Source organism: Salmo salar, chromosome ssa12 (genome assembly GCF_905237065.1).
Source record: "Salmo salar chromosome ssa12, Ssal_v3.1, whole genome shotgun sequence".
Taxonomy (NCBI): Eukaryota; Metazoa; Chordata; class Actinopteri; order Salmoniformes; family Salmonidae; genus Salmo; species Salmo salar.
Window position 1 is genome coordinate 52,489,483 of NC_059453.1, and position 14,935 is coordinate 52,504,417.

The following is a 14,935-nucleotide window of genomic DNA, read 5'->3' on the forward strand; positions in this document are numbered from 1 at the left end:
ATAGAATAGATTGGAATGGAATAGAACAGCCAGCAAATTATAGCCTAAAAGTGATCAGCGATAAGTAGGCAACATGCTTGTTTTTGATAACATAATATATATTATACTCTGTTCAATAGAATACAATAGAAAAATATTATATTATATTAAATTAGTTGAGTTCTACAGTTATTCAGTTCTTATTTCTCAATGGCGCTGCGCCAATCTCTGTTGAAATGAAACTTGCATGACAGTGCTATTTTTGCCCGTGCAGACTGTTCCACCTACAGGAGAGTTCTATTACTACTGCTCACGTATTCTGCCTCAGAAAATACACTGACTATACTTAAGACATTTGGGAACACCTGCTCGTTCCATGACTAACCAGGTGAATCCAGGTGAAAGCTATGATCCCTTGCACCCTTAGAAAGAAAGGGTTCCAAAAGGGTTATTTGGCTGTCCCCATAGGAGAACCCATACAAATCATTAAAATCCAAACGGAAGATATTTACACAAGAAGCAAAATCAAATCAAATCAAATGTATTTATATAGCCCTTCTTACATCAGCTGATATCTCAAAGTGCTGTACAGAAACCCAGCCTAAAACCCCAAACAGCAAGCAATGCAGGTGTAGAAGCACGGTGGCTAGGAAAAACTCCCTAGAAAGGCCAAAACCTAGGAAGAAACCTAGAGAGGAACCAGGCTATGAGGGGTGGCCAGTCCTCTTCTGGCTGTGCCGGGTGGAGATTATAACAGCACATGGCCTAGATGTTGAAATGTTCATAAATGACCAGCATTGTCAAATAATAATAATCATAGTAGTTGTTGAGGGTGCAACAAGTCAGTAACACAAGAGTAAGTGTCAGTTGGCTTTTTCATAGCTGATCTTTGAGAGTATCTCTACCGCTCCTGCTGTCTCTAGAGAGTTGAAAACAGCAGGTCTGGGACAGGTAGCACGTCCGGTGAATAGGTCAGGGTTCCAGCAGGTCTGGGACAACAGGTCTGGGACAGGTAGCACGTCCGGTGAACAGGTCAGAGTTCCATAGCTGCAGGCAGAACAGTTGGAACTGGAGCAGCAGCACGGCCAGGTGAACTGGGGACAGCAAGGAGTCATCAAGCCAGGTAGTCCTGAGGCATGGTCCTAGGGCTCAGGTCCTCCGAGAGAGAGTAAGAAAGAAAGAGAAAGAGAGAATTAGAGAGAGCATATTTAAATTCACACAGGACACCGGAAAAGACAAGAGAAATACTCCAGATGTGACAGACTGACCCTAGCCCCCCGACACAAACTACTGCAGCATAAATACTGGAGGCTGAGACAGGAGGGGTCAGGAGACACTGTGGCCCCATCCAATGAAACCCCAGGACAGGGCCAAACAGGTAGGATATAACCCCACCCACTTTGCCAAAGCACAGCCTCCACACCACTGGAGGGATATCTCCAACCACCAACATACCATCCCGGGACAAGGCCGAGTATAGCCCACAAAGATCTCCGCCACGGCACAGCCCAAGGGGGGGCGCCAACCCAGACAGGAAGACCACGAGAACCTAATATCACACAGTCAAACTCTCAGTCATTTAGTAAGTTCTGTAAGCTCTATGGAACCCAAAAGGGTTCTACCTGGAACCAAAAAGTGTTCTTCAAATGGTTGTCCTGTGGGGACAGCCAAAGAACCCTTTTAGGTTCTAGATACACTCTTAGAAAAAAAGGTGCTATTTGATGTCACTTGTTATATCCACTTCAATCAGTGTAGATAAAGGGGAGAATACAGATTAAATAAGGATTTTTAAACATTAAAACAATTGATTGTGTATATGTACCATTCAGAGGGTGAATGGGAAATACAAAAGATGTAATTCCTTTTGAACAGGGTATGGTAGTAGGTGCCAGGCGCACTGGTTTGAGTGTGTCAAGAACTGCAACGCTGCTGGGTTTTACACGCTCAACGGTTTCCCGTGTGTATCAACAATGGTCCACCACCCAAAGGACATCCAGCCAACTTGGTAAAACTGTGGGAAGCATTGGAGTCAACATGGGCCAGTATCTCTGTGGAATGCTTTCTACAACTTGTAGAGTTCATGCCCTGGCGGATTGAGGCTGTTCTGAGTGCAAAAGGGGGTACAACTCAATATTAGGTAGGTGTTCCTAATGGTTTGGACATTCAGTGTATATACTGAAATCAAATTGTATAGGTCACATACACATATTTAGCAGATGTTATTGCGGGTGTAGCGAAATGTTTGTGTTCCTACCTCCAACAGTGCAGTAGTATCTAACAAATCATAACAATACACACAAATCTAAAAGTAAAATAATGGAATTAAGAAATATATAAATATTAGAATAAGCAATGTCGGAGTGGCATTGACTAAAATACAGTAGAATACAGTATGTAAACATTATTAAAGGGACTAGTGTTCTAGGTTTAAAGTGACCAGTGATTCCATGTCTACGTACATAGAGCAGCAGCCTCTAAGGTGCAGGGTTGAGTAACCGGGTGGTAGCCGGCTAGTGATGGCTATTTAACAGTCTGATGGCCTTGAGATTGAAGCTGTTTTTCAGTCTCTCGGTCCCAGCTTTGATGCACCTGTACTGACCTCGCCTTCTGGATGGTAGCGGGGTGAACAGGCCATGGCTTGCATGGTTGATGTCCTTTTTGGCCTTCCTGTGACATCGGGTGCTGTAGGTGTCCTGGAGGGCAGGCAGTGTGCACCCGGTGATACGTTGGGCTGACCGCACCACCCTCTGGAGAGCCCTGCGGTTGCGGGCGGTGCAGTTGCCGTACCAGGCAGTGATACAACCCATGCTCTCAATTGTGCATCTGTAAAAGTCTGAGGGTTTTAGGTGCCAAGCCAAATTTCTTCAGCCTCCTGAGGTGTGGGTGGACTATTTCAGATTGTCAGGGATGTGTACGCCAAGGAACTTGAAACTTTTCACCTTCTCCACTGCGGTCCTGCCTATGTGGATAGGGGCGTGCTCCCTCTGCTGTCTCCTGAAGTCCACGATAAGCTTCTTCGTTTTGTTGAAGTTGAGGGAGAGGTCATTTTCCTGGCACCACTCTGCCAGGGCCCTCATCTCCTCCCTGTAGGCTATCTCGTCATTGTTGGTAATCAGGCCTACTATTGCTGTGTCATCTGCAAACTTGATGATTGAGTTGGAGGCTTGTTTGGCCATGCAGTCACGGGTGAACAGGGAGTAAGGAGGGGGCTGAGCATGCACCCTTGTGGGGCCCCTGTGTTGACGATCAGCGTAGTGGAGGTGTTGTTTTTGAAGATGTACGCAATGTGGCACCTTCATTCAGCACTGAAAATTTGATCATTATTCTGACTCATTCTAAAACAGTTATGGTGCATTTCTATACAGGATTTACCCCAGTGTTTTACCTAAAAGGCCTTTCTGTTTCCATTCGGGGCGGTACCCGTGTCTCACTTGAGGCCAAAGCCAGGCCACTTATACTTTTCAGCTGTCATTTACATAACAATGGCTCACAGTGAACTTTAACACCTTTTCATAAAGCAACTGTTTAGTATGAGATTATGCAGAGGTTGTTGTTGATTCTGCGCTTCACACGTTCTCACAGTCAGTGCTATGAAAACATAATTTCCCTTGTATCCTATACAATAGTGTAACACTGGTGTTACAGTCGAAAAATAAGCATTAGGCTATTCAATTGATGTAGACATGATGTTTTGTCAAAAGCTATACATATCAGGCTTAACCCAAAGTTAGAAACAGAGGCTTGTAAATGATCAGATCAACGAGAATTTACATAATTTCATAAAAACCCTTTATTGCATATTTTATGTTGTGAAACTCTGTGGAATCTCTTGTTTCTCATTCCAAATGAAAAGGGTATCTCCTTATAGATGAGAACATGACAATTCTGGATCTACTTTCAGTTCCTGAGCCCCGGTGTGGAGACGCCCCTCGTCGACGGGTGCTAGGCACTCTTCCACATCTCAGTCTTTATTTCACACAGCGACAGACCTGGCGGACACTGGCAGCGAAACAACGACACGAACTCCCACAATACTTTTGAAATTTAACCCGCTTTATTTCAAATTCAATAGTTAAGAGGCAAATATGGCGACTGAAAACATGGAAATGAACGGACATGCCGACGCAGAGGTAAGATTTTGTTGGGTGAGATCACCATTGCACATACCCTCAGTGACAGTCTGTTCGATTACAGCCAAAAACTGTTCTGTGGGTTTTTTAGTGAGTCTCTTATAGAACGTCTGATCATTTCGTTGCCTGAGTACTTCAGTCTTAGAGACAGTGTAATCTTGTACAGTAACAGCACCTACCTTGTCCACTAGGTGGATGACAGCGGTGTCATTCTGGAGATTTAAGGGCTTGTTTGTCAGAGTGGGTAAAGATGTTCCTGGCATAGGGGACAGAGGCTTCTAGCTTGGATATATGTCTTTACAAAGCAGCCATTGGTACGCATCCAGCACTGGATCAATAGGCCCAGGAGGAATGAACGTAGATAGATCCCTAAACACACAGTGCGTTGGGACAGAAGGGTTGCAATCTCTAAAGAACAGTTTCAGATGTAATGTACATATAAGTAGTCGAAACACATTGCAGTTGCGCGTCCTGATATTCAGGCTGATTTGTTCCTTTATGTATATTTTCTGTAAATAGTTCACAAAAGTTTATTGCACCTTACTGGCCACCTACTTGTTTACTTTCTCCAATAAAAAATAACATTATTTGCACAATAGACACTAAGAAATATCAAAATGTTTGAAAAATAGCATTCACACATGGGGGCTGCTTCAATTTATTAAAAAAAATGGCTTTTCAAATATATTCCATTCTCCTTTCTCTTGTGTATATTCGGGCTTGGCTATATTCCCACGAATATTCCTTTATTTAATTAAGCTTTTACATGTGTATTTGTCTGTCTTTATAATAATAATAATAATACTATTTACTTTGTAGAGCTCATTTCCCACGCTCAATGTGAAGCTTGTTGGTGCTTGCTTCTGAGCGCAAATCATTTGACTGCTGCAGTTTGAGATTATTTATTCCCTTTTATTTAAGTAAATAAGATGATACTGGCCGTTATTATCTAATATTTATTTCTGATATTTTATCTTAATTAAATTGATTTATATTATAGTCACACAGTTAAAAAGAAGACTGTTAAAGGTCCCGCACAGTCATCCTATTTCCCAAGTAAAAAATTATTTTGAATGACCAAAACATCACCCATAATATTTGTTCACTATTATAAAGCTAAAAATTTAAGATATTGTACCTTTTCTCTCATCTCTAACAATCAGGAAGCCTGAAAGAACAGGCTGAGTGGGCTGGGAGCTATTATTCATGACCCTGCTTTTTAAAATTTATTTTACCTTTATTTAACTAGGCAAGTGAGTTAAGAACAAATTCTTATTTTTAATGACGGTCTAGGAACAGTGGGTTAACTGCCTTGTTCAGGGGCAGAACGACAGATTTGTACCTTGTCAGCTCGGGGATTTGAACTTGCAACCTTTCGTTCCTAGTCCAAAGCTCTAACCACTAGGTTACGCTGCCACCCCTACACTGCCTTGACTGACAGCTCTTTGAAACACACAAGCGAACAAGCCGGGTACAAGAACCTTCAGGGGACCATGACAAAACATCCTGTGAACGCCCTAAAAATGCCCTCTGGTACGTCCCCAGGACAAACCGGGAACTACACAAAAAACCTCCAGGAGACCATGAAACAACGTCCCATGAATGTCCTAAAAACATTATTGTGAACGTCCCTGGGACAAACCGGGAACTAGACAAAACCTTTGTGGGACCATGAAACAAAGTCCTTACCACTTTAGGCAACCATTTTGTGATGCTGTTCGCATGGTTATATCTATAAAAACATTGCATAACATTTGAGATTTTAGTAGTAGTTTGCAACAAAATTTGCACAAGCACGCGCACACTCTTTCGCCCTCATTTAGACAGACAGAGGCACAGACAGAGGACACAGACAGAGGACACAGACACAGGACACAGACAGAGGACACAGACACAGGACACAGACACAGGACACAGACACAGGACACAGAGACACAGGACACAGACAGACAGACAGACAGACAGACAGACAGACAGACAGACAGACAGACAGACAGACAGACAGACAGACAGACAGAGGTTGTGGGTGTGTATTGGGGGTCAAATGTGTATTTTGAAAGTCTTGCTAAAGTCAGGTTTCAAGCTACGGTTCAGGAATGTGGCTTGGTGTGAAGTCAGCTATTACTGAAGCATGGCACTTGATATGCATGGGGGGGAAAAAGGCAGTGAATATTACAATATTGGATATAGTTATTACACTATTCATGGATATCTTTTACCCACAACATAATGTAGTAATCAACGCAAAAATGTTATTACATTATGCATTCAGCATATTTATTACATTATTGGCAATGTATTACATTTCAGCATTTATTACATGATCAGTGGCTGCAGGGTGCTTTAACACTTGGCAACAGAGCATAGCCTGCCCTAAACAAAGCTTGATCACTTTTTAGGCCTATTTCAAAGACCACTGTCACACAAACCTTGGGTCAATAGGTCAGGGTTTCTACTACAAGGCCTACAGCTAATCAAATAAACTCATTCATTCTAGTCCAAAGCGCACCTGTTGAGGATTAGGTGTGAGACCATCATTTAAAAAAAATAATATTTAACCTTTATTTAACCAGGCAAGTCAGTTAAGAACAAATTCTTATTTACAATGACGGCCTACCCCGGCCAAACCTGGACGACGCTGGGCCAATTGTGCGCCACCCGATGTCGCTCCCAATCACGGCCGGATGTGATACAGCCTGGATTTGAACCACGCCTCTTGCAGTGAGATGCAGTGCCTTAGACCGCTGCGCCACTCGGGAGCCACAACATGGGCCCTGCCCTGACTTAGGCTACCGACAGCAGGGGAATTCCTTTTTGCATGCAACTTGGACAACACACGATTTTATGTAGCATAGTGACCAACCTTCAAATATTATGTTGATGTGTTTGAAAACCCAAATGAGGAAAAGTATCACTTTCACTGTTCAACCAAGGAGTTGATCCAACAATGTTGGGTAGCTAGAAGATGGCAATAACGAGATTTATCAATTGTTTATAAAATCAACCAAACTGTGATGCATTATAACTCAGTTATAACCTAAACACGGTTAGAGGAAGTTATCTATGATAGTCTAACAGCTGAAGAGTGTTCACTGTTAAAAAAAAGTGTTGAATCCACATAAAATGAAGGCAACAGATTTACACACTATATTATTGAGTAGATGTAATGTCCTGTTTTGGATTTTTTTAAACTTGAATAAGTTGTTTGAATAAACACATATAAAGACAGTCAAGGGAATCAATAATGGCCATAAAAATGTGTTGGATTTACTGATAATATAATTAAAATGAGTTGATTTAACACAAATACTTAGTAAACCAAAAATATTAGTGTTTCAAACATTTAATGTTTAACATTGTTTAATGTATTTGATGATTTTCAAATTGAACCCACTTTGTTGAGCACAGTGATCAATCCAACAGCAGTACATGATTTCCCACTGGTGTGTCTTAAAGTTAAATCAGAGGTTATTCAGGGAACATGTGTTGGTGAACAGATACTAAGGGGGAAACCACCTAAGATTTCAGTCACTGCGTAAACTTCTGTTACACAACACCAAGAGGTTATAACCATGTCAAATGTGAGGAGGAAAGCAGTAGAATTCCCCAAGTCCCCACTGGTTTAAGAGTGGTGGCTGCTGCCGTCCGGTAAACGATGTCACCATAGTCAAGAACTGGCAGGAAAGTTGACCGCACTACCCGTTTCGTTCTGTTCATGGAAGCAAGATCTAATAAAATAAAATAAAAAAGCCAACTTTAAATCAGTTTTTTTTTGTCACTAGCTCATCATTACGTTTTTGAAATGTTAGATCTTTATCGATCCACAACACAGAGATATTTATAGGCGGGAACCCGCTCGATAAGAGAGGCATCCAATGAGTGAATATGTAGCCCACCTGAGAAATGTTCCCATGAATTAGAGAACATATATTCAGTATGTTTTAAATCAACCAGGGCTTTCCGTAATGCAACAAATTCAGATTGCAGCTCCAACATTGTACCGACTGTTGAACAGGCTATGGCATACGTAACCGTTTTGTCTGCATACGGATGAATATTACACAATTTAATACATAGACTAATATTATTTACATAAATAGTAAAGAGAACAGGTCCCAATACCAACCTCAGCGGTACCCCTTTTATAATATTGAGGAAACTAGACTTGGCACCATCAGAAAACACAGTGTCCTGTCTGTCAGATAGCTTTCAAAACCATTTGCTAGACATTGTCCAGGCCTATTTCAGACAGTCCAGAAATAGGGAAGCACAATATTGTTTATGACCTAGGGCAATTTCACACCTCATCTAAAACATAGTGGCTGAAACAGTGCTATGAGCAACATGAAGGAGGTGTACAGTCTGAGGCCGCTCTGCTCTGTGAGCAAAGTGACATCATGGCCGGGTATTCTGGAAATGATGACTAGGTTACTCCGAAAGGTCCTGACTGAACTCAATTGAAAACTGTGTGATCGTCACGCTTTGTTGTTTTTTTTAACCCGTCAGTGTTGATCTTAAACCTGTGGCTTAAACTCATTGGCGAGTCTAATTGTTCAGTGAAAAGCAACATGAAAAGAGCCCACGTGAAGCTCACAGTCAAACAACAACAGTTGTTCAGTGGATGTACTACCGGCGTATGAACAAGGGCAGAGGCAGAGAAGAAAAAGTCAATAGAAGAGCTGAAAGGAACTCCCATCTCTACATGAGTAACAACACTGACTAGTTAGCAGTGTCTGTTCAGACCTACAATGATCCATCTGTTACTCAACAATCCCGCAGAAGAAGGGTGTCTGCCGTCACAGGGAATTACGTGACATGTACTGTATCTCAGCGCGTTATAACACTCTGAACATCAGTGGTAGAGGCGAGTCCCTCCTCAGCCCGAGAGAGAGAGGGAGTGGGACAGATAACCAGACCAAACGGAGAACAAAGAAGGAAGACAAGGGGAGGTAATGGACTACGAGAAACGGAATTTGAGGAAGTTCACCCTTTTCAGTAGTCCTATTTCTAGAACGCCATGAACACGGCGGTATGTGAAACTAGCCCTCATGATCGGGAAGGGCATGCAGGAAAAATGGGCAACAAGATCAAGTGAGGAAAATGGCACACACAAAACAGGGCCGTAGAAAGGGAATAATAGAGAGAATGGAATGAACAAAAGAAAGAAAGACGAGTGCAGGAATTTGAGGGTTATAAGGCAGTGAGGGAAAGCAGGCTGCTTCTCAGAGATAACCAACTGTCCAGTCATCGCTAGCCTTGGTCACAAGGAGACTTTTTCCCTCTGTGGGCTTTGTGTGTTTTCAGAGGTGGCAAGAGGCATGTGGATGTGGGCTTCTCTGTTTTACACTGTCAAATTGGGCACAAAGCACTCCTTGTTGGCTGTTGGACTGCCAGACTGTACTTCACCCCCCCCCAAAAAAACTCTGTCCTTTAACCCACACAAAAACCTGGGTAATGTTTGGGTTAGGGGCCCACTTTTCCAATGACGTAACAATGTAATTACATCACCGTACAGTCATGCCTATGCCTTTCTGAATTAGTGGAGAAAGTAAAGCAATGTAAAGCTGAGTAACCTGGCTCACAGCTGGAGCGGACATTCTGAACTACTTGAAATACTTGCAAACTTTCTGAAAGCTGAGACAGGACAAGATATATAGACACTGTCATGTGTTTGACCACTGAGGCAGACAGCATGACATCAGTTCTGCTGTAATGGATTCCTGGGGTTTACTCTGTTTGTAAGCATGAGTCATGAGTGGCACTCATTAGACCGACCTTGCTTCTCTCCTCTCCTCACTGCTGTACTACACAATGTTATTACCATAGCATAGTAGCACATAGTTTAGGAGAAGTGTTCCTCAGTCCTCCTCATTTGATAACATTGCTATATTCTGACATTAGTCATTATCATGCTATTGATTATAGGACAATTACAGTTCCTAAATACAATTAACTTTTACAATGAATGGACTGTTACTGAACAGTATTCACTACTGCTCTACAATACACTCAAGTAGTACATGTTCAGTACACACACACAAAACATGCTTCCGCATCACTTAAGACACAATAACACACCTCTCTGCTTTCTACATTCATATTATCCAACTTCCTCTTGGTTGACAGTTACAGTAGCAACACCCTGGTTGGGAGGAAATGACAGAGGAATCATGGCACTAGACCTCTTGTCCTTTCTAGCAGTTATCTGTGCACAGTGAGCCGGAACAATGGCCATTTCCCACAAATGAACAGCAGTCCCTGTAGAAATCCCCAGAAATCCCCTCCCGCTAAAAATTATTTCACTTGGTCATTATGGGGTATTGTGTGTAGATGGGTGAGAAACATGTGCATGGTCACACTTCCTGTTAAAAGTCCCACACTATCATTTCCCACAAACCACAGCAGAGTAACTGCAGAAATCACTAGAATTTCCCCATCAAAACAAATGTCATTTGTCACATGCTTCGTAAACAACAGGTGTAGATTAACAGTGAAATGTTTACTCACTAGTCCTTTTCCAACAATGCAGAGTTAAGGATAAGAATTGTTTGGTAAAAAATAGAAAGTGACACAAGGATTAAATACACAGTGAATAAAGAATACCAATAAGAGTAAAAAGAACATGGCTATATACAGGGAGTACCAGGCAATAACATGGCTATATACAGGGAGTACTAGGTAATAACATGGCTATATACAGGGAGTACTAGGTAATAACATGGCTATATACAGGGAGTACTAGGTAATAACATGGCTATGTACAGGGAGTACCAGGCAATAACATGGCTATGTACAGGTAGTACCAGGTAATAACATGGCTATATACAGGGAGTACCAGGTAATAACATGGCTATATACAGGGAGTACCAGGCAATAACATGGCTATGTACAGTGAGTACCAGGTAATAGCATGGCTATATACAGGGAGTACCAGGTAATAACATGGCTATATACAGGGAGTACCAGGTAATAACATGGCTATGTACAGTGAGTACCAGGTAATAGCATGGCTATATGCATGTTAAATCAGTTAAATGCCATGTTTGCCAGTTAAATAATCTAGCTTTCTACTAAGTCCTAACAGTGATGTGCCCGTGTTAAATCTCTGTATATCTATGTTGTACTGACGTTAAGTCTCTCTATGTCCAGGAGCCGCGTCAAGGCAGCTGGAATCGGAGGCAAGCAGACCAGCCTATAAACATGAACCGGTATGCTAATAAGAAGAGCGCAGCAGAGAGCATGCTGGACGTGGCGTTACTCATGGCCAACGCCTCCCAGCTGAAGGCCGTCCTGGAGCAGGGTCCAGACTTCACCTTCTACACCCCCCTCATCACCTTCATCTCCATATCCCTCATCCTGCAGATCACCGTGGGCATCCTGCTCATCTTCATTGGTGGGCCTCAGTTCTGTTCTATTCAACTTTATTTATCCCCTCAGAGGCAATTAAGAAAGTTGTAGACACTCCCGTCTGGCTCTAACCAGCAAAGTCCTCTTCCTCATACTGACCGCAACCCAATAAGATCTCCTTTCTCCTGAAGAGTGAAGTCATTTAATACTTTCCACAAATCTAAAAGCATTGGATTGGCGGAGGCATGGGCTAAAAGGAGTTTCCACCATATTTCTTGTTCCAGTCATTTCATTTCAAATCAGTTAAGGGAAATGCACACTTTGGGAGGAAGGATAGATAATTGGGACGTAGCCACAGATTGATGAGGCATGGGGCCAAGAGTCTTTCCTGACCATGTGACCTGACAAACACCTGACCCTATTGATGAGACATAAACACTTAGTTTATGGTGCCATTGTTTCTCCTCAGCTCCAAGAACAGATAAACTCCCTACATGTTTCTGACCCTACTTTATATTTGAATGGCTCTCTCAGCAAAATGTTATTATCTGTGTACCTGGTTATAATGTCTGTATCTTCCCCTGCCAGGGGCTCCCATTGTGTGGGTGGGAGAGTTAAAGAATGGGACCATAGGAGACAGTGTTTGTATATCCATTGTATTTCTCCTGTCAGTTGGTTCAAATGAGGAATACTCAGTTTAATGTCCTCGGGCAGAATTTGCTAATGTTACAGGAGGTGTGGCTCTGAGTCAGCATGTGAAAAATGCTTAACTGGGCTTCAACTCTCACAACACCCACAACAACATATTGGCATTCCTTTCTGGTGAGGCATATAACTAATGTCCTAAATAGTCATTCACCTGAGTGTAGGAAATGTAAAATGCTGTATCTTCATATCACATGGTTCAATAATGATTAGTTAAATATGACGGCACTGGGTATTTGATGGTTCAAAAGCCAGGCCTTGGTCTGATTATTTAAAAGTGCATCAAGCCTAGTGGTTAGAGCACAGTAACCGAAAGGTTGTTGGATCGAATCCCGCTCTGACAAGGTAAAAAAAAATTGTTCTGCCCCTGAGCAAGGCAGTTAACCCACTGCTCCCCGAAGACGTGGATGTGGATTAAGGCAGCCCCCTGCACCTCTCAGTGATTACGTCAAGGGGAAGAGGAAGAATGCACTTTTAGGGAATTCAAACAGGGCCCCCAGTCTTAGAAACAACTTTTGACATAGCTCCCTCTGTTGGTTGCTTTCTATGAACTGAGGACATGCTTGGAGCCACTAAGCTAATCCTCAACCTTTGTGTTCTTCTCTTGCTCTGCAGTGAAGTGGAACCTGAACGATGAGAGCACCCACTACAAGCTGAACATTATGGAGAACATCGCCACAGCACTCATCTTCATCATCGTTGTAGTCAACGTCTTTATTACGGCCTTTGGTGTCCAGAAGCCCAATCAAAACTATTAACCGCCCTCACTCCTTACTCCCCGGTCATCAATTATTAGTTATACAGGCATTATACTGGTGTTATATGCACAATACACACATATGCCAACGTGTACCCTTGGTTGAAACCATCAAACAAGTGTTTGGTAATCAGTGTCAAATTGTCAGGTTACATAAGTTTAATAAATATATGTATTGTACATAGAGTTAGAATACACATAGGTGAATCTTAAAGTAAATGTTTTATACCGGAATGCCATAGCTGCACTAAGCACATCACTGCCACTTTACAAGCAAGAGAGGTTCACGGATCCAGTATTCCATCAGATTCTCCGTGACACCAAAGAAAATGGATCGATCCATTATACAGGATTCCCACTGGCCTTTCATACACACGGCCAGTCACAATCTCAGTCAGGTTGACCCGTCTTCATGACGATCCTGTCACACTTCATATTTTGCTATCACTTGTGTGAACAATACATTGTTCAAATGACCAATAGTGTTAATGTATTGCCTTTACAAATATGGACATATCAGGGTTATTTTATATATACACACACAGCTCAGTGGCGATTTTTAGCATGTAAATCTTGGTGGGGCAAACTCCATTTTTAGTTTTTTGATGCAACCACACAACACAAAAAAAATACATTAATTGCATTATAACGGTGACAAACAGTGCCCACAAACTGTTGGGACAGCTTGATGTAGGCCCTAACAGCAGAGCTTTCTTTTCAGCACCATGGAGTGAATCCTTACCATCGCTACACCTGGCTATTAGCGGAGCCTCGTCCGGCGGCGAAAACAGTTCCTTCAGCCTCACTTGCTTTCTTTTTAAAACCATAGCTGACTTGCTTAAACAAGCACCTTCAAAATGGACACCGACAGAAATTCAGACAGACGTTAATTCATATAAATTCAGCAAGATGTTGAGGCCTTACCTTTACTCTTCTTTAAGTCACCACACAGAGAGAGAGAGAGTGAGAGAAGCGGTTAGCCTACCATTGGAAGTATTTTATTAGGCCTGTGGTCTAAAAGGGAAAGGCGATACAATCACGAGGATCCACTTTTATAGACAATATACCAACGCATAGACAGCGCAATGCGCAAACAAAACAACCCTCGCAATATCAAATGGAATCACATGGGTCTTTTACTGAACTTTTTGTTGAAAACAAATATTTGAATGGGACGAGAGAGACGGTCACTGGCAAACAAACAGCCGAATGCACTCATTTGAAGGGGTGTCCACATACAGTAAAGTATATCATATCTTAGAGCTGCCGTCGTGGTAACTTTGTTCTAGAAATACTCAAGCTGTACAGACCCAGCTGCTGTGTTTTTTAGCCCATTGACTTGTTGTAATGTTTGAGTCACTCAGCTATCACATGAACACACACAAGATATGGCAAAATGTGTAGAATGCAGGAAATTAGCTTTTAAACGCCCCCCAAAAATATCACCCTCCATGGCCGCCATTTTAAAGGTCATTTCCTGTATTCCACACATTTCCCATATCTTCTGTGTGTTCATGTGATAGCTGAGTGTATAGAACTGCAGGAAATATGCTTTAAACCTGTAAAATGTTCTCTCCGCCAACAAGAGGGGTGTGAAGAGTTTGTGAACCACTGATCTAGCGTTGCAAAATGTTGGTAATTATGTGGATTTATACCCAAAATTCTCATGTTAAGTTACTGGAATTTTACAACCGGACATTGACTTTGCGTGCTGCCTTATATGTAATCTCAGGTCTATGCAACATACAGTATGTACCATTACAATTTAAACGTAAAAATGTTTTTAATAAAAAATCTAAGTGTGTATTTCATGCCTTGTTTAGACCATAAGCTTTGCCAATATACTTTTTTTATGATTGAAGGACTTCTCTTTTTTTAAATGAAGGACCAAATCATATTTTAGCCCCACTTTTAATGCACTTTGTTGTTTGATGCACTGTATGCAGTAGAAAACTGTACTATCCTGAAATGAAGTTTGTAAATGAAAAGTAACCATTTGTCCAGATATTGTTTTGTA

General features: G+C 41.9%; 1 protein-coding gene across 1 annotated transcript; it reads left to right on the plus strand.

The window, feature by feature from the left end:
• Positions 1 to 3,848: 3,848 nt before the first annotated feature.
• LOC106565158 (ninjurin-1) lies at positions 3,849 to 14,729 on the plus strand. Its single transcript, XM_014131965.2, has 3 exons — positions 3,849 to 4,109; positions 11,259 to 11,502; positions 12,777 to 14,729. Exons 1-3 carry the CDS (start codon positions 4,065 to 4,067, stop codon positions 12,917 to 12,919), a joined length of 432 nt encoding a protein of 143 aa, XP_013987440.1. The 5' UTR covers positions 3,849 to 4,064; the 3' UTR covers positions 12,920 to 14,729.
• Positions 14,730 to 14,935: the final 206 nt, after the last annotated feature.